Source organism: Mauremys mutica, chromosome 4 (assembly GCF_020497125.1).
Source record: "Mauremys mutica isolate MM-2020 ecotype Southern chromosome 4, ASM2049712v1, whole genome shotgun sequence".
Taxonomy (NCBI): Eukaryota; Metazoa; Chordata; order Testudines; family Geoemydidae; genus Mauremys; species Mauremys mutica.
Window position 1 is genome coordinate 106,437,124 of NC_059075.1, and position 19,213 is coordinate 106,456,336.

General features: G+C 43.7%; 1 protein-coding gene across 9 annotated transcripts in view; it reads left to right on the forward strand.

The window, feature by feature from the left end:
* OSBPL5 (oxysterol binding protein like 5) overlaps nt 1-19,213 on the forward strand; it is a 215,498-nt gene that overhangs the window by 193,676 nt on the left and 2,609 nt on the right. For all 9 annotated transcript variants that reach the window (XM_045015473.1, XM_045015474.1, XM_045015475.1 and 6 more), the window contains 9 exons: nt 2,014-2,110; nt 3,399-3,497; nt 4,637-4,734; nt 6,852-6,941; nt 9,487-9,623; nt 14,640-14,825; nt 15,558-15,696; nt 17,148-17,265; nt 18,025-18,127. In XM_045015473.1, coding sequence (XP_044871408.1) covers nt 2,014-2,110; nt 3,399-3,497; nt 4,637-4,734; nt 6,852-6,941; nt 9,487-9,623; nt 14,640-14,825; nt 15,558-15,696; nt 17,148-17,265; nt 18,025-18,127 — 1,067 coding nt within the window. The remainder of the gene's footprint in view (nt 1-2,013; nt 2,111-3,398; nt 3,498-4,636; nt 4,735-6,851; nt 6,942-9,486; nt 9,624-14,639; nt 14,826-15,557; nt 15,697-17,147; nt 17,266-18,024; nt 18,128-19,213) is intronic.

A 19,213-nucleotide genomic window follows, 5' to 3' on the forward strand; every position in this document is an offset into this window, starting at 1 on the left:
TTTTCCCCTCTCCAGATATCTTTAGCTTGCCATTTGCTTCACCATATGCTTTTTAGAGATTCTCACAGCTAAAATCCTTCTATACTGATTGTTAATATGATGAGTGGAACCGGAAAAAGAACAAGTTGTAACGGGAATCTAGTTTGTGGCACCAGAGGCTCAGAAGTGTAAACCAGGGCCAGGCTGCTGCCATTCAAACAGTAGAAGTTCAACATGTAACCTTTCAGGCTGTTTATAAAGCCTCTTTTCCTGCCTGCCACATCACTCTCTTCTGATTGATGGAATACTGTTCAAGTTAGTGTGGTTTGTGTCTACACAGAGTATGAATCACCAGGGCTGCCCAGAGGATTGAGGGGGCCTGGGGCAAAGTAATTTCAGAGGCCCCTTCCATAAAAAAAAGTTGCAATACTATAGAATACTATATTCTCGTGGGAGGCCCTGCAGGGGCCTGGGGCAAATTGCCCCACTTGCCCCCACCCCCCTTTGGGCAGCCCTGTAAATCAATGTAGAATTTGATCCAATGTGATTCACACCAGTCCAGCCCCACTGACATCAGCAGTGTAAATGGGGGGAGTTGTCCCTTTATTCTTCATGGATGAAAGACAGTCAGTATGGAAGTGATTTAGCCCTTTAGGAGATAGGCTGCTAGGCTGTGTCTCCCGCCCCCCCCCAAAAAAAAAGCTTCCAAAGGATTTTGAATCCCCAATCAAACTGGGTATCTAAATCCCCTAACTTGCTTTAAACTTTAATTTTTTTTCTCTACTTAATTGAAGCATTTTCTCATAGGCAAGAACTAAATCAAAATTCAAATCTCTAACCTTTTTGCTACTACGTGCCTGTTGTGGAGGTTATTTAGACAATGGCATGAATACACAAGAAAAAACCTCAATGTTCTGAATTGTGCTGCAGTGCGTAGCTGCACTATTTCCAATTGCCCACTTCATTTTCAGTGGTCTCCTGCAACATATGTGAACCCCTTATGCTTAACAATCTGTTTCACCTTGAGTTTACCTTGGATGCTCAGGTTACCTTCTCCATACCTGAGGAAGAGCACTGTGATGACACTCAAAAGCTTGTCCCTTCCACCAACATAAATTGGTCCAATAAATATTCCCTTACATACCTTGCCTCTTTCATATCCTGGGACCAACATGGCTATAAAACTGCAAACAGCATTATTTCTAGGCATTTTGGAGCAGAGGGGATATCAATTTTAAAATCTAGAATTTAAAGTAATGTCATGTACTACATCTGTCCCTGAGCCCCCCCTGCCAAATTTTGTGGTCCTATGATCATACTTGCCTATTCTACAAATATTTCTTCTTTGCTGGTGATATGAAAAAGACTTGCACAAACAGGGAGAAACTACTAGACACACAAGGCCAGATTTTCAAAAGCATTCAGCACATTGGATGCTGACTGCTTTGAAAATCTGGCTGTGAGTGTTCTAATGGGAGCTGCTGGGTGCTGAGCTCTCTTGCAAATACCTTGCACTGCACCCATTAAAAATCTGGCCCACACTGATCTCGCATACAAAACGTAGAGAAACAAAATAGAGGGGGAAATATTTTCCCCCCATCTCTCATTTGTAGTCCTCCATGGGACTACTTGGAGCGCTGCTCCATTAATCGGCTAGATAAGTACATGAAGCACTTCCTTCAGGCCCATGGACTACGTAAGAATTTCTTTTAAAGCCCTAAAGAACTTTTTGTAGCTCTAGAGCCACAGTTTGGGTATCATTGCTTTAGATTCACTAGGTGTAGTGGGAGGGGGATAATACGGTGGGAACCTCCTCCTTCTCACCACAAGCCAAAAAAGAATGCTAATTCTTCCCTAGGGCAGATCAGAGAGTCCCAAGAATGTGCCTGTTCTAGACATCTGGTTTAAAATGTCCATCTGCAAACACTCACTGTTGCATCATTTAAGGCTGGTACTCACCTTTCACTCTGAATAGAATGCAGAGAGCACTGTTAATGATGGAGGAAGCTGAGAGTTTCACTTCTTTCCTTGTAGGTATCTCATCACCCACCAGTGTCAGCCTTTCACGTCAGTAATAGGAAGGATGGTTTCTGCATTTCTGGCAGCATTCTAGCCAAGTCCAAGTTTTATGGTAAGATATCAAACCCAAACACCCTTAAGGTTACATGCTGGTTTCTTTTGCTTCCTCTGATGGACGACTTACTCATGCCAGTGTACACTGAAGATTAAGAGCAGAGAAAATGCCCAGTTAAAGTCTGTCAGCAGCATAGCCTAAAATGTCATCAGTGCTCCACTGGATTTTCCAATTACCTCCTCCAAGCAGGGCAAGATGGATACTTTCTGGGGAACCTGTCATCTACAAAAACAGATGTTCTATGGTGTCTCTTGGCAAAAATTCAAATCATTCAATTGTGTTGCCCACACAGGGAACGATAGGTAGAAGTCCGAATTCTGCTCTCAGTCACACACATGACAAGCCCATTTGCTTCAGCAAGGTTGTACATGTAAAGTGAGTACAGAACTTAGCCCACAACACAATACTTCACAACTCAAATGATTCTTCAAGATGAGACTGGCAGTGAGATCTCAGCTGAGATTTTTTCACATCTGCATTTTTCAAATAGAACTGTAGGACTGTAAGGGTCTGATTTCTCCAGAATTTAAGGTTCTTAGGGATTTGTGGGTGCTCAGTTGTGCACTTGCTTTACATGTGCAATTACCGTGATTGTACTCACAAATCAGGCTTTTTACATATACCCATTAGTGCACAAAAAATACCTGACTTGTGTACACGTGTAAATACACAACTGATTCTGATCTCAACTTTCTAAGAGTGGGGCCCTAAAGTTCCACAACAGAATCTACAGATCTGCAGATATTCGTATGCACACTGCTACTTTGGGGCCTAAAGATAATGGAATTATTTAAACTAGCTTGTCATATGACACAACATCCATCAAGTAGTTACACTGGCTGGAATTTGTGACCAGTCACTGCTGTCCTTACAGTGTTTATGGCAGGTTTGTTCAGGATCATACATAATTAGAAGAACTTGTATAATAAAGACTTTAGAAAAAATCCACTGAGCTCTAAATGGCATAAGAACATAGGAATTGCCTTACCACGGCAGACCAACAGTCTGCCAAGTCCAGTTTCCTCTCTCTGGCAGTAGCTAGTACCTGTTGCTTCAAAGGAAGGTGCAAGAATCTCTGTAGTGGAGTATTTTAAAATAGGCTTCCACTCCCATTAATTAGTGGCTGGTTTATGCCCTGAATCAATAGGGTTTATTTATTTCATTTAATTAGTGATCCTACATTAAATTGAAGTCTCATTTTTAAGAACTGGAAAATGAGTGAATTAGCAGAGACGTTTGTTTTACAAATATTCTTGTATGCTAACCTGTACTCCTATATCTATAGGTAACTCACTTTCTGCGTTATTGGATGGGAAAGCCAAGCTTACATTTCTAAACAGGGATGAAGACTACATCATTACAATGCCATATGCCCATTGTAAAGGTAGGATGTGAACTGAGTTCAAATATTATGTCTGAAGAAAGCATGCAGAATAATATTATGGAATCCTAATGACTCTGGGGTCAGTTCTGTGGTAGTTCTGCTCTCTCACGTGTCCCACATGAAGTCAGTGGACACTGTTATGACTATCAATGCATTTAATCAAGCCCTGTACTGGTGACAGGATTACACAACACTCATTTGTTACAGAGGTATGGCAACTCTCACTAAAGTAATTTGAAGTTGCCAAGCATGGCTAAGGGCAGAATTAGTCTGTTGCATGTTTCTATCAACACTATGCAGAAATTAGTAATGCAGAATATGTCGTGTGCACTATTTGTGAGGTGACAATGAACATTTTCTCTTTTTACACTTCCTGGCTTTTAAGTATTTATCATTGAAATTTTGATGTTTAAATGTAAAGCTTAAATTAATGCCCTTCTCTGGCTTTTTAAGAAAGACTTGAGGATTTTTTTTTATGATTATTTATTAACTTCTCTACTTATTTCACCCTGAATCCATTTTTGTATAGGTGAATGTTTGTGAAATTGGAATTCCACAGTACAATAGCGGCCCAAACCCACAGTGAGGTTACTATTCAATATTGTGTGTAAATAGTATGGATCAGAGAAGAGCCACGCGAAAGATTAAAGGATTAGAAAACATGCTTTACAGTGATAGACTCAAGGAGCTCCATCTATTTAGCTTAACAGAAAGAAGGGGAAGGGGTGACTTGATTGCTTTCTGTAAGCATCTACATGAGCAACAAATATTTAATAATGGGCTCTTCAATCTAGCAGAGAAAGGTATATCATAATCTAATGGCCAGAAGGTGAAGCTAGACAAATTCAGACTGGAAAAAAGCATAATTTTTTAACGGCGAGAGTAAGTAACAATTGGAACAATTTACCAAAGGGTTGTGGTGGGATTTTCTATCAGTCACAATTTTACAGTCAGGCTTGGATGTTTTTCTAGATCTGCTCTAGGAATTATTTGGGAGAAGTTCTGTGGCCTGTGTTACGGAGACTAGATGAGCACAAGGATCCCTTCTGGCCTCGGAATCTATGAATGTATAAGAATGTCTGCATTTAGAAACCAGCCCATTGCCTCTGCAAACATCACATCCTATTGTTTTGTTTTAGGAATTTTATACGGTACCATGACAATGGAACTTGGAGGGAAAGTTACTATTGAATGTGAGAGAAGCAACCACAGGGCAGAGCTGGAGTTCAAACTAAAGGTAATAGACATAATGCCCTTGATCTGTCTCAGGCTCTCCGGTTCTTTCTTATCAGTGCCAGACATCTGGGAATCACACACAGAATCTTATCATGGGAAGTTCCTATTGAGGGAGGAAGTGTAGTCTTGTGATTTAAGGCATAGGGCCAGCAGTCAGGAGACTTGGGTTTTACATCCAATTCTGTCACTGATTTGCTGTGTGACCTGGGTCAAGTTACTTAGGGTACTTCTACATTGCAGCTGGGACAGTGCTTCCCAGGCCGGCAGCATGTCTAACATGCTCACCATAGCAGTGCAGTAGCAGCAGCATGGGTATTCAGGCAGTTAGCCTGAGCTGCTGCTCTGTACTGCCACAGCTACGCGGCTGGTTTTAGCATGTGAGCTCAAGCAGAGCTAGTGCATGTGTGTCTACCCATGCTGGGAAGCGCACTCCCCGCTGAAGTGTAGCCATACCCTTAGGGCTAGATTCTATTTTTGTGGATGCAGTTATTTGTGCTTGCAGTTTAAGTCACCTGTGAAGTCAAAGTTTGTGGCTTGCAGGCAACACTGGGGACTCTTGTAGGCATCCTAACACAAGTGGGCATTCAGAAAGGATTAAAGGAGAGGGCAGTGGCCTGTCACTTTTCAGGGACACTGAAATATTTTTTTTAAAAAGCATCAGTTCATTTCCTATTCTGATGAGCAATCTCTGCCTAGCTGCAAACTAAATACAAAGGAATAGAGTTGTGATGGCAGCAAGTCTCACAAGGTGGGGTAGATCCCTTAGGGCAGAGCTGGTGCATTGTTACAGATTTCCAGCCAATGCTGAATCCATTACAAATTCTCCCTGCGGGATTCAGGGAAGGATGATGTTTTACTGTTTTCAACTTGTATTGGCATAGCTACACAGTTCACTGCAGCTTCCTCAAATACCTTTTCAGCAGTGGGGCTGCCATTGGGTTTCAAACCAGTGGATTTTTGCATCAGTCCCATGGAAAGACTGAAGTTAAAGTCTTTCCATTGACTTCAGTGGGCTTTGCATCAGGCACTCTACATATAAAATTGAACTCCAAGTACCTGATGTAACTTAATGCTTATGACCCTGAAATGATTCAGTGTGTAAGTAGACCCTGCCTTTACTGGCTTAAAAATTGTCTGCCATGGCCCAAATCTGGTTTGGGGAGGTCACTGTAGCTTGCTTGTCAGATATTTACATATACTATACTATGGCTATTTCTTAAAGCCTTAGCCACATTTGCAATAGACTTATGAGTAATTAAAGATGTGATTCGTGCCCTTGTTAATTTGGGTGCTTGCCTGTTCTCTGGTGGATCACATATGTTCGTTCCTGCCATACTAATTACCAAATAATCCTTTTTCATGGATGATGCAGTAATGAATGTTTTACAGTATAAAATAATCCTGTGTAGCTCCAACTTGCAAACAATGTTGAAAAGCAGCAGTTAGAACTGATGAAGAAATATCATTGGGTGGTGGAAATGGAGCAGCTGGTCACTCTGTTGCCTTCATTTCCTGTGTTAACTAGGTGCAATGCAAAAAGGAATTTTCTATTGTTCTGAGGAATCTTTGGAAATACCCTTTTGCATTACCCACCTAAGCCTTGTCTACACTGAGGATTTGTGCCTATTACAGCCATTGGTGGCCAGACACTGATATAGTTGCTCTGGTTCAAAACCCTGTTATAAACAGGGAAAACCACTATTTGTATTGCTGCTGTTTACACCTGCTTGACACGGGGCTTAAGCTGCACTATTGCAAACTTAATTTTGGAGGAGTTTACTTGGTCTGCACTAGGAATTTACACTGGCGAGTGAAGCTAGATCAGGCTCTAGACACCAATGGATGAAATTGGGGCAAATTCCCAGCATAGACATTGTTGGATGTTAATATACCTGAAAGTCTGTCCCCCTTCCCTTGTGTCTGCTGCAGTGACTTCAGTATCAGAGGCAGATAGGATGGGGCACACTGGTAAATGTATAAATGCTGGAATTCTTGTCTTTCCTCCCAGTGACACAGGAAATCTAGCAAGTTTTCAGCTTTGTTCTTACATACTGTTTGTTTTTTGGCTCTCCTCCAGTTTTATCCAGACAGATTGTATTTTTTTTCCCCCCTCAACAGCCCTTCTTTGGTGGCAGCACAAGCATTAATCAAATCTCTGGGAAGATTAAATCAGGAGAAGAAGTGTTAGCAAGCCTTGATGGACACTGGGTAACGCATCTTAATCTGCACTGCTAACTTTTTTTTTTAAAATAACTGTATGTGGTCATGGGGAGGAGGGAGGATTACAGTTTGCAAACTTTGAGAGCATTTTGTTATTTTCTCATAGTTTGGAACCAGGCTCCATTTCAAACAAACATTTCTGCCTTACCCCACATCATTCATAGTTAACAGCGGAGGATGGAGTTCAATGGGCCATAAAACAGGTCCTGACTACCTCTGGTAACCTAGTCAGGCTTCAGTGCAGGTGACTATAGTCTGAGTACCTGGACTTCTAGGAGCCCATTGGAGTCTTTTCAATGACTTCAGTGATTTTGGATCAGCTCAGAGCAGATGTTGATGGCAGCAGACAAGAGCTGGCAAATTGCCAGCCCTAAACCAATCAGGATACTTGTCTGGCCTCCATTACCAGCATCTCTGAATGCCTCACAATCTTTAATGCATTTATCCTCACCACACCCCTCTGAGGTAGGGTAGTGCTATTATCCCCATGTCACAGATGGGGAACTGAGGGAGAGAGAGAGACTGACTTGGCAATGGTCACGCCAGAGTCTGTAGAGGAATTGAACCCAGATCGCCAGAGACCTAGGCTAGCACCCCAACCACTGGACCATCCGTCCCCTCAAATGCAATGTTAAGCAGTATTTGAAATTTAGTCCGAATGTATTCACTCTTCACCATGGGGCGGGGTGTGTTTTTTCAATTCCAACTCTAATCACCACTGTGTGCGCCTCTGCAATTTTGAGTAGTGCTGGATTATAGATTACATTCTCCATGCTGTTTTCTGTGAATGCTGTTGATTACATTACATAACACAGTCATGCTGTCCTAGACTCTAATGCCATCCACTTGCATGCCGCTCGGCTTCCTGCGTTTGTAATTGGGTTTCGTCAACCCTGAAACGATTTGTTCCTCCCTTGCCTTTTGCAAGGAACAATTTGCACAATGTGTTATGTAAACTCCATGGCTTCAAAAGAGCAAATCTGCAAAATGCCCTTTGGTTTTGGGTGATGTGTGTGTATGTTGGGGTGGCATGGGGGAAGGGGATGTTATTGTTCAGGAAATAAGAATATCAGCCTATTCTCCGAGCTCTGCCTGCTTTGCTCCAGCATTATGCAAAATCTGTCTCTTGTCCATCCACCTCATAATTTAAAGAAGCCACTGCTGATTCCATGCTTTGGAGCACAATCCCCAGGAGACAAGGAGAGGAGCTGGTTCTGGGTCAAGAAGCAAATCCCAAAGCTTCCCTAGGCTCTGGGGTATGATGTACAAGTGGAAGCTGTCAGCACCTGCCACATGTTAGAAGATATGCACCTGTTTTTTTAATGGACTTGTAGATACAGCTCTTATAAACCTGCCATTCAGACTGTTAGTGGCTGCCTCCTCCAAGCTCCACAGCCGGAGCGTATCTTGGGGATCTATTATCCTGACTTGGGACTAACTCCTCTGGTCTTCCCTGACCAGGGGATTGGTTCCCAGACTGAGATCTTGTCTCACCTGAGAAGGGCTATGGAAGGGGTTAGGGTTCTGGAAGGAATCTGAAGGTGAGGAGGAGGCTGGGGGAGTTAGCGTGGGGTGAAAGAGGATCTGTGACAGAAAGTGGCTGGAAGCTTTGCATAAGGTGGGTATGAAGCTGAGCCTAGGAGGCAGGTTATAGGTGTACCAAGGTCCATTGTGTGGGAAGGAAAGCAGCTGGAAGGCAGGTGGATAGACCGTGATGGGTGAAATAACTATCCATGATCTAAACATGGCCTGGACAATATTCACACCTTGTTCAGATGGCTGAACGGCATCAACCTTCATGCTGTTCAGCAAATGCAGTAATATATAATTCACTCCAGCCTAGTGGATGTCAGGCTGTTCACTATGTGCTGTGTAAATTACCAGTCTGGTTCATTTTGTTTGGAGTGTTGCTTTGTCTGTAGGCAGGCCTACGAAATCACTTCGTTAGGCAGAGACACTAAGACATCACCTAATCAGTCTCTAAGCGGTGGAGCTCTATTAGTAGTTAGTTTCCAAATAAATTGACAGGGAATGTGGATGGAAGGCTGGTGGTGCATTTCCTATTTCTATTAAAATTGCACTGTGCGGTTTTGTAGTTTCTGCTGTGCAACTTTCTTGGGGTTTCAGCAGTGATGGTAGGGAGAAAGTGTTGGTAAGGAAGGAGAGGAAATTCCCTGATGTTGAGCTTTGGCTCCTGTAATTGTGTTCAGATGCTAAACTGAGGGGGGCCATGTTAGCACCTATATAAATAGTCTTGTGGGGATGAACATGTGGCCAGCTGGGGAATGTGGTTCCTTCTCTTCTGCCCTCTGATGAACTCAGCCAGTGTTTCTTATTTTCAGTAAACTCCCTGCTCCACTTGGATAGTTTTCAGAAAACATTTAGTGAACCTGTCTGGAGATGGGGAGGGAACCGACCTTTGAACTAACTCCCGCTCCCCAGTCTGGCACCAATCTTCTGCCAATGTTCCTCAGGATTATTTGCCTGTGTGTTCCTACAGTCACTAAACCTTGCCTTTCATTTTCCCTCTCAGGATGGGGAGGTGTATATAAATGACCTGAAAAATGGGAACACTGAAATATTCTGGAACCCAACCAGTGAAGTGCGGAGGCAGAGACTGAAACGCCACATTGTGCTATTTGAAGAGCAAACAGACTTTGAATCAGAGAGGTGGGTAGGTTGCTGGAAACCAGCCTGCTGAGTGCTGAGCTTCCTGCTGGTCTTCATTCAGTTGGAACTAAATAAGAGGGCACTGAGACTCCAGCAAGATGCTGGAAGAATTATGTCCTTGCTTAACCTGTGCATATTTCCCTGCTGTATGTTGTCTTTTCCTTGTGTATTAGCAATGATGTATTATTTCTGAGGAGTATTAATGATAGCATGACCAAGTCATAGATTTCAGAAATGATAGAGGCCACTCTTTTGTCAAGTAAAATAAGATAATTTTTTCAGGACTCCAGAGAACATGAAAAGAAATGTTATAACCATGGGAACTGAATACCAAGGGATAGGATAGATTCTTCATCTGGAGTTCTTTAAATCAAGTTTGGATATCTTTTTTTAAAAGAAGTGCTCTGCTTCAACCACAAATTGGTAGACTAGAGACAGGAATCTCTTGCCTCCTGCATAACCCAGGCCATAGAATTTCACACAGACTGTGTGATCACAATGGCCCCTTCTGGCTTTGAAAATCTAAGAGACATTAGAGGCGTAAGCCCCAAAATCATCAATTGACCTCCACCAATGGGGCACCATTTTTCATCCAAAACCCAGCATTTAACATGCTGATCAGGAAACTGCCTACCTGAATTACACAGGCAAATGTACCTCTGCATACATAAATACAGGGGCAGCATGCAAACGAATGCCCCTATGCACTTTGCAGGAACGTCAGGAAATGCCATCTGTACATCAAGGCCTCCATTGCAGTGGAATATCTGTGAAATGAAAGTATTGTACCAATAAGGTCCACACGTGCAGCTTATATTTAGTGCTATAAATACTGAATAAATAAAGCTGACTTCAAAAGAACATAGACTTTTACCAAAAAAAATTGTGAAAGATAATTTGCCTGCATCCCAAAACAAAGAAAATATCTCAGAATTTGGAGCAAATAGTTTGTAGTTTTTATTTACCAGGGTATCACCAAAGCTGCCTAGCTGGCTGACTCCCTTCAGCATGCCAAAGGCTAATATGTGCAACATGTTGTATTTGGGGGCAGGAGGAACGGCTGTTATGGTGGTGGCTGCATGAATGAATTACAGTCTAATACTGAATCAGTTATTCATCTCACAGCCCTGAATATAACCTGCCCATGTGAAAGCTTTGCAGTCCGTGACACGTATCCTGTTGTGCAGCAGAGTATGAAAAGCCCCAGATTGTGTAGAATCTGCAGCTCTCTGAGGGGATGGAGAAAACTGGCCTTGTCACAAAATTCACTTTTCCTGCTGCTTCTGGCCCTTCATGCCTTTATTCTGAGGCTCAGATTTTTAAAGCTATTTAGGTGCTGCCGTGACTGTCAACTCCCAGGAGCCTAAATCTCTTCCTAAAATGAAGTTAGGCAATGCTGAGCACACTGGTGCCTACATAGCTTTAAAAATCTGGGCCTAACTCTTCACTACATTGATGTGTGGTGCAGTTACACCAGTAATACTCCTGGTATAACAGAGTGGAGACCATGGTCCAAAACCTAATTTTTGCAAGACATCAAAAGGCTGAGACTATTGGACACAGGCTCACACCTATTACTATTCATATTATAGTGGTGCTTAGCTGGGCCGGCTCCAGCTTTTTTGCCACCCCAAGCAGCGAAGCAAAAAAAGAAATAATAATTAAAAATAAAGCCCATTGGTAGCAGCTCAAAGAGAAAGAGAGGGACTGAGGGACCCGCCGCCGAAGACCCAGATGTGCCGCCCCTTTCCATTGGCCGCCCCAAGCACCTGCTTCCTTCGCTAGTGCCTGGAGCCAGCCGTGGTGCCTAGAGGCCCCATTGTTCTGTACAACTGCACTATACAAATGCAGAGTGTGAGAGAGTCTCTGCACCAAAGGCGCACAGAGGTGAAATGATTTGCCCAAGGTTGCACAGCAGGTTAGTGGCCAAACCAGGAGTAGAACCCTGGTCTTCCAGCTCCCAGGTCAGGACCGCACCCACTCCACTCTGTTACCCTTATCTGCAGTGCCTGCAATAGGCTCCCTAACAAGAAAAACAAGGTAGAGGGTACAGCTGCTCACCTCTCCACTGATGTGATTCCCTGCTCTTTGTGCTTTAAACTCGCTTCTTATTGCTATCTGGTTCAGATCTAACTCTGGACGTTCTTCTCTCTGAGATCAGAAGAATGGGCAGTTTTCCCTGTAAAAGGTCCTAAAAAGCTGGAGGCCATTTCCTTTTCTCACTGACTTATTGGAACAAGAGTAATGGTAGCATTATTTTTAGAACAATGCCATCTTCCCATCTCAGCTGCTGGGAGTCCTAGGATACAGGAAGACTTTGATCAGTAACTCAGCAAGAGCAATGCACCTTGTGCTTCTAGTATTGGAGGGGTAGCCGTGTTAGTCTGGATCTGTAAAAGCAGCAAAGAGTCCTGTGGCACCTTATAGACATAACAGATGTTTTGGAGCATGAGCTTTCATGGGTGAATACCCACTTCATCGGATGCATGTAGTGGAAATTTCCAGAGGCAGGTATAAATATGCAAGCAAGAATCAGGCTAGAGATAACGAGGTTAGTTCAATCAGGGAGGATGAGGCCCTGTTCTAGCAGCTGAGGTGTGAACATCAAAGAGAAACTGCTGAACTTCGGTTCATCTGCAAATTTGACACCATCAGCTCAGGATTAAACAGACTGCGAATGGCTAGCCAACTACAAAAGCAGTTTCTCCTCCCTTGGTGTTCACACCTCAACTGCTAGAAGAGAGCCTCATCTTCCCTGATTGAACTAACCTCGTTATCTCTAGCCTGATTCTTGCTTGCATATTTATACCTGCCTCTGGAAATTTCCACTACATGCATCCGACGAAGTGGGTATTCACCCACGAAAGCTCATGCTCCAAAACGTCTGTTAGTCTTTAAGGTGCCACAGGACTCTTTGCTGCTTTTACAGATCCAGACTAACATGGCTACCCCTCTGATACTAGTTACTCTAAGGAATACTTATATGTTCATTGGAAAACTTGCTATGCAAATCTTCTGTACAAATGAGCAGACCACCCCAGTACCTCTTCTTAGCCAGTGTCAAACAGAAATCTAGAATACAGAGGGTGAAACCCAGGGCTGAGTTGCCACTGACAGGCAGAATGGTCCCAGGGATGAAACACTAGGCTGGGACATTGGAGTCCTGGATTCATTTTCTGGCTCTGCTACTGACCTGCTGGGTGACTTTGGGCAGGTCACTTCCCCTCTCTGTGCCTCCAGCCCTTTGTCTAGTCTGTGTAGATTACAAACTCTGTGTACAGCACCTTGCTCACTGAGGACCCAGACAAAGGCCCTGATCCCACAAAACCTTGAGGAGTGTTTGTTGTTTAGCTAATCTGGTGCAAACCCATCAATCCCCGAGGTGGACCCTTGTAATTGTGCAGCTTCTAGCAGACAGACAACTGGCATCTTTCAGCTGTGTGCTGCTCTGTCTCCGCTGAATCCTGGGTGCTCTAACCATAGGATTCAGATTCCAAGAGTTCTGCCTTATGTTCCCCCTCCTGTCCACAGAATTCTAAGGATGCTCACATCTTCCTCATGATTGTCTGAAAGTCCTACTTGTTCTCAATACAGCATATGAACTGCACATCAAGCAGCAAATAGAAAACCTAACACTGCACATCTGTCTAGTCCAGGTGTTTGCAATGTGCCATCACCTGTGTAACTGAGGACCGTTCCAGAACACAGATGCTGTGTCACTTGAGGATCTCAGGGAGCTTTACAAACATAAATTAAAGAACACCCTCAGTTTAAAATAGACTCATCTCAGAAAAAGAGGCCATGTCTATACTAGAAAGTTTGGTGACAGAACTTTTTGCTAGCTTACACCTGTCACCGTTGCTAAAATGGTGGCGCACCTGCATGCTTGGCTGCTTTTGCTGGTCTTGCATGTCCTCGTGGCAAGAGCTTGTGTTGACCAGAAAAAAAAAAAAACCCCAACAGAACAATGGGTAGCTTCACATATTGCACCTGCCCTGGAAGCCTTTAGGCCAATTTTTGTGCTTGTAGAATCACTCTCCTGCATGTGTGTGTAGTATTAAAACAAACAAACAAACAAAACTTTCCCTCCCCTGTTGTTATGTGAAAGACCCACATAGAGAGGAAACAGTAAAAGTCTAATCACTAGATTATTCCCTGCCGTTTTTGGATGGCTAAAATGGATAAACTATTATCTGTCTGACCAGAGTGTGTTAAGTGTTATTCAGCCCTTTACTAATGTTTGTTTCAAGCTTATAGTGCAACAGAATTATTTATTAGATTCCAGTGGAAAGAGAGGCACAATTTGACTTGTGTTTCCAAGGTGAAGGGAATAATGTGGGAGGGGAGGGAGATGTCAATAAAACATCAAGGGCCAAATCTTGTATGTTAGAAGCCCTCTGCACAGGAAAATATATGCATGCAATTGGACACCTACATTTGTGCCTTCAGTTTATGGTGTTTGCAAGTGCAAATCAGCGAATTACATATTTGTCTATTTAGACCATCTGCATACACATTTTCATGTGTGACTATCCAATTTGCATATACAGCTGCAGTCCTTTTCATGTGCATTTTCCCCCACATGAACTCCTAGAATTTAGTCTTGGTTGCAAGGCTGCTCTGACTCAAATCTCCGTCTCCTAGGCTTAAATGATTAAAAGGGCCAGTTCAGCAAAAGGTTTTCCTTTTTTACTATGGTCACCTTTTAAACTTACCACTGGCCCCAGACAACTATGCATTACTACCGTACTACGCATTACTGCCATCTTCAGTGTTCAGGTGATCTTACCTGAGGAGAAGATGGACAGTTCTTAAGGTAGTCATTATACACTGTATTCATTTTCATCCTCCTGATAAAAGTCCATTTTAAGTCAAAGCTCAGGCTGACTAAACCTATTATAATTCTCCTAGTGCCTCTCAGTGGACTAGACAAACATTTTTTTTTTTAAGGCTCCAGCTGTCTGAGTGTGGTGCTGGTTTTGAGGCAGTTGTAGTTGATTCCCTGTTTGTTTCTAGACTCTGGCAGCACGTAACAAGTGCAATAAACAAAGGAGATCAACACAAGGCAACTCAGGAGAAATTTGTATTGGAAGAAGAGCAGAGGAATGCTTCACGGGAGCGGAAGGAGAATGGCATGGAGTGGAAGCCGCTGCTCTTCCGACACAATGCTGCTACCAATGAATGGCACTACAAATACGAAGAGTGAGTGTCTCGAAGCATGTATAGTGATATGTGTGGCTATAATGGGTTAAGTGCAGACATTGCTTCTTGGGGTCCAGTCAGAAATAGAAGGTGCTACATGCATACAGCATACACTGGCCTGCTGCACTTCTATCTGATGCTTGGGAACCTGGTCCTGCTCTTGACTAGATTGCACCTTCCCAGCACCATGACTAGGCAACCTTCCTCCTGAATTCTCCCCAGTGAGTACTTGAATGTGCAGTCCTTTAAAATGAAAGTAGATAGATCAGTGGAATATCTCCTGTGTATTGGTCCAAATCGAGGACAGACCTGTAGTGACGAGAAGGTGTGTTACCAGCTGCAGGAGGTTCAGCAGCTTCTGTGATCTGAGTTGTCAGTCTCCTGAAGACACATCCATATTGCAAAACCCCCACCACAGTTGATTCTCATGAGCACCCTTGTTAGCAGCCTTGGCAAAGAAAAGAAACCAAGGACTTAGAAACCTGAAGACTTCCCTGTCTTCCTGCTCTAGGTTTGTTACCTCTGTGTCTGGCTCAGGGCTGAGACACACAGATGGGCCAGGATGGAAGCAACTTCTGTTCATAAATGCCTAATTGCCCTTACCTTGGTTCTGTGAGCACACCAGTTAAGCCCATGGCTAAATATTTGCTCCTGTATGTTTGGAATTCATGCATTGCTTTTAATAAACCTGCAGCAGTTCTGTGTTTTAATATTTTCTTTTTGCTTCCAAAGTTTAAGGCCCTGGGACCCTTTAAATGACATTGCCCAGTTTGAGAAAGATGGGATACTACAAACCATGGAGAGGCACCTATCCACAAGGATGTCGTCCCACAAAACCATGTGTATAAACAACCAAGTTATACGACACAAGGTAACCAGCACTCAGCCAGAAAGCCCCTCTCTGGGAAATATTTTTCTTTGGGTCTTTCTTCATATACCTGTATTTCTTTGATCAAGTGCTCAGCTTTGATTTGCCATGTTTTCTTAGACACCACAAAATCCAAGGGCTGCCTCTGACATTAGAGGCTTGTTTCTCTGGCTGTACTTTGCCTCTGATAATTCCCTGGTGCCTTCTCCAGGTGCTAATCTGCTAATATTTTTGGTAAGAGGCTGGCTGGGTGAGTTCCTGTTTTGAGGGATCATTGTAATTGTGCTGGAATTTGTTGTAATACTAATTACATGCTAGGACACCTGGAGCCTGGTATAGGTAACACTTCTTATTTAATCCAAAATAAAATCAGAATCCTTGATTAATTGACACTGTGTGATTTTTGTATTAGATAATATCTTCCCCACTACCAATTTTAAAACCTTGGATTCTTTTCTTATGTTGGGTGATGAATGGGGTTGAACTGAACTCCACTGTTCAATATTTACAAAGCACTTTTTTAGGCTGGATGTGATCTCGGGGTCTGAGCGGAGGACTGAGGCCCTGGAACTCAAATTCTAATCCTGACTCTATCACTTACTTCCTTCTGGACAAGCCTAGCAATCTGTCTATCCATTTTCCCCATTTGCAAAAGGGAACAATATCTACCTCCCTGCTTTATTCTTGTTAGTTATTTATGGTTTATAAAGTGCTTCTGAAATGTGAAGAGCTATATAGAAGTGCTAAATACTAGTTAGATACAGCCTATACCAAAATCCTGAATCTGGATCTCGATACATAGCTCACGCCTTTTTATAATGGCCTGAATCTGAACACCTCTGAAATTTGGGGAAGTTTAGATTTGGATCGGGATTTCAAACTCTGTGTTCACTGGTGTCTGGCTATATAGCTTTGGTTCTCCTATTCTAGAGAGATGGGGTAGAATTTTTGAAAGTGTGTGGGAAATGAGAACACGAGTACCTGTGACTCCTAATGGACTTGTGCTCCTAAAATCTCTTGGGTGCCTTTGAAAATCTCCCTCATGAGATTTGGATCCAGATCTAGGCTATTGGTGTGGGCCCATCCCTGTTATGCACTAGTAACATAATTCAGAGCCAGCAAGAGAACCACAAAATTCAGGAGGCCAAATTAATCCCTGGTAAAAGCCTGTTGAAGTTACACTAGGGGATGAATTTGGCCTGCTGGATTTTGTGGTTACTGACAAATCTTAGCTTTTGGGAATCTTTGGGGGGGGGGCCTCTCTCTCTCTCTCTCTCTCTCTCAAAATCAGATATTTAGGATCTGATCCTGAAAGGTTCTGAGTAGGTGTTCAGTCCCCCTCATGATCAAACCCTTAGACTCCAGAGAATTTTCCCTACCAGACTGGATAACACTTAGTCAAATTGTTGTCAGATTTTTGACAGTGTTCCTTTTAATAACTCCCACTGATTTAGAGATCTGCGAAAGACTGCAGGCGTCGTAAAACCAGTGACCAACCATCCAACCATAGCCAAAACACTGAGAGCAGCTGTTCAACACCAGAGTCTGTGCAGGAGCTGTCGGACGATGATGGCAAGTATTTGGCAAACATTGTGCCAGATTTAATACCTTTGCTCAAATTTTAGCACCTTATTGCTTTGAGGAGCTAAGGTATTTCCCAGTCTGATTACAGGTGTCAGAATCTGGCCCATTGACTTCCTTTGACATTGTTTTACTGATAGTGTATTAGAAATACCTCTCACTCGCCTTTTCTGTCTTCTGTCCTGTCCTTCCTCACTAGTAGTAACACATATGTCAGTGACAGGCTGTAGCGCTTCTGAGGGCTTCCCAAGGGCTGACTTAGCAATATCAATCATTTCTGTGGCATGAAACGTTGTAGAAAAATGTGCACTGTGACCACTCAATACCATTAGATTTAGGATGAGAGCAGGCCTACTTTTCCACTACTCCATTCTCTCTCCACCCCCTGTTAGGTTTGTTGAAGGGGCTAGCAAAGTGCCCTTGAAGATGAGAGCAGGGAAGGAGGGTTGCAAACCACTATATAGTTGCACTGACCCTACAAAGGAGGAAGCTGGGGATATTTGTGGGGGAGGGGTTCTGTGTGCTGAGAGGATACCAGTCTGACTTCATATCAGCCTCACGCCGGGGCTTGGTTTTCATGATGAAAATTCCACTCAGCATTAAGGTCCATGTTAGCGGTGCCCTTTATTTGAAGTACTTCACTGCATACAGCTGCTCACTTGCTGGGGGATTTTGGGGCATGTGTCCGAGGTCTCCCCATCGCCAGAGATGTGTGGTAAAACTGGTTGTCCCTGCAATGTTTTGTCGCAGGTTTTGAAAGTCCATGTACTCGGTGCGGAAAGGAAATGAATCACCTGAAGGAAATCCACATGACTGTCTTATCCCTACAGAAAGCCCAGCAGGACATACACAGGTAACGATTTGCATTCATTAGCAGCATGATCTCAATAGGACCAAAATAACCTCTGGTGTTGAACTCCTCTGAGCCGGCCTTTGGAGTCTGGTTAATTCAGAGGGGTGCAGTTTCAAGATATAACAATAAGTATCGTATTAAAATCCAAAAAAGGCTTAGCAAGCCTTCACATAAAACACTGAGAGGATCTTCTCTTAGTCCCATCTGGGAGCATTACAGATCTTCCAGCTTGTAAAGCTGCTACATAGATGCAGACATCTGGGGAGCTCACCAGGGTACTGGCTAGAAGTCTGATTGCTAGCTGGCCATAGAAGGCCCTAATTGTCAAGGAATCCAACATGCCTACATTTGACTTGCAGCCCCAGGTAGGGATGGAGCTGCACAGCGATCTTGCTGCTCTGCTTTCACTGTTTCTCCTCTGACAGCCTCAGTCATTGCAGGAGAAACAGAGGCCCGAGGGCCTATAATTGGATCTCGGCAGATTCAGTTCATGCTTTTAATAAGGTCTCTGTTTTAGACCATGTTTGAGAGATTGGTGATCACACCTGGTTACTGCACTGGCAAACTGGAGCTGCACCTTCTGAAATGGTCATGTTTGCAGCAGGGGTCTGTTATGGCTCTTATACTCTGACTTGCCTTGGGGTCAGGGTGCTGCCACTCCATCCCTGCAGGAGTATAAGGAAATGGAGCTCCCAGGGATGCAGGGGGAACATGGCTGCTACTATATAGGGGGCTGCATTCATTCTCCTGTGTACCAGGGGTTGATCCTGGGTCCAATAAAGTCCACTGTAAAGTTCCCATTGACTTCACTGGGATAGGAACAGGTGCCAGGTCAGCAGAGTCTCTGGGTGCAGAAGTGGGTGGAGTCATAGGTGCTGATTCCACGGGTGCTCTGGGGCTGGAGAATCCATGGAAAAAAATAGTGGCTGCTCAACACCCACCAGTAGCCCCATGGATCAGCGTCTCCTCTCTCTCCCCTCCCCCTCCCCGGACCCCGTGCCTCCTGCCAGCTGCGATCAGCTGTTTTAATGGCGTTCAGGAGGTGCTGGGGGTGAGGGGGAGGAGCGGGGGCAGGAAGAGGTGGGT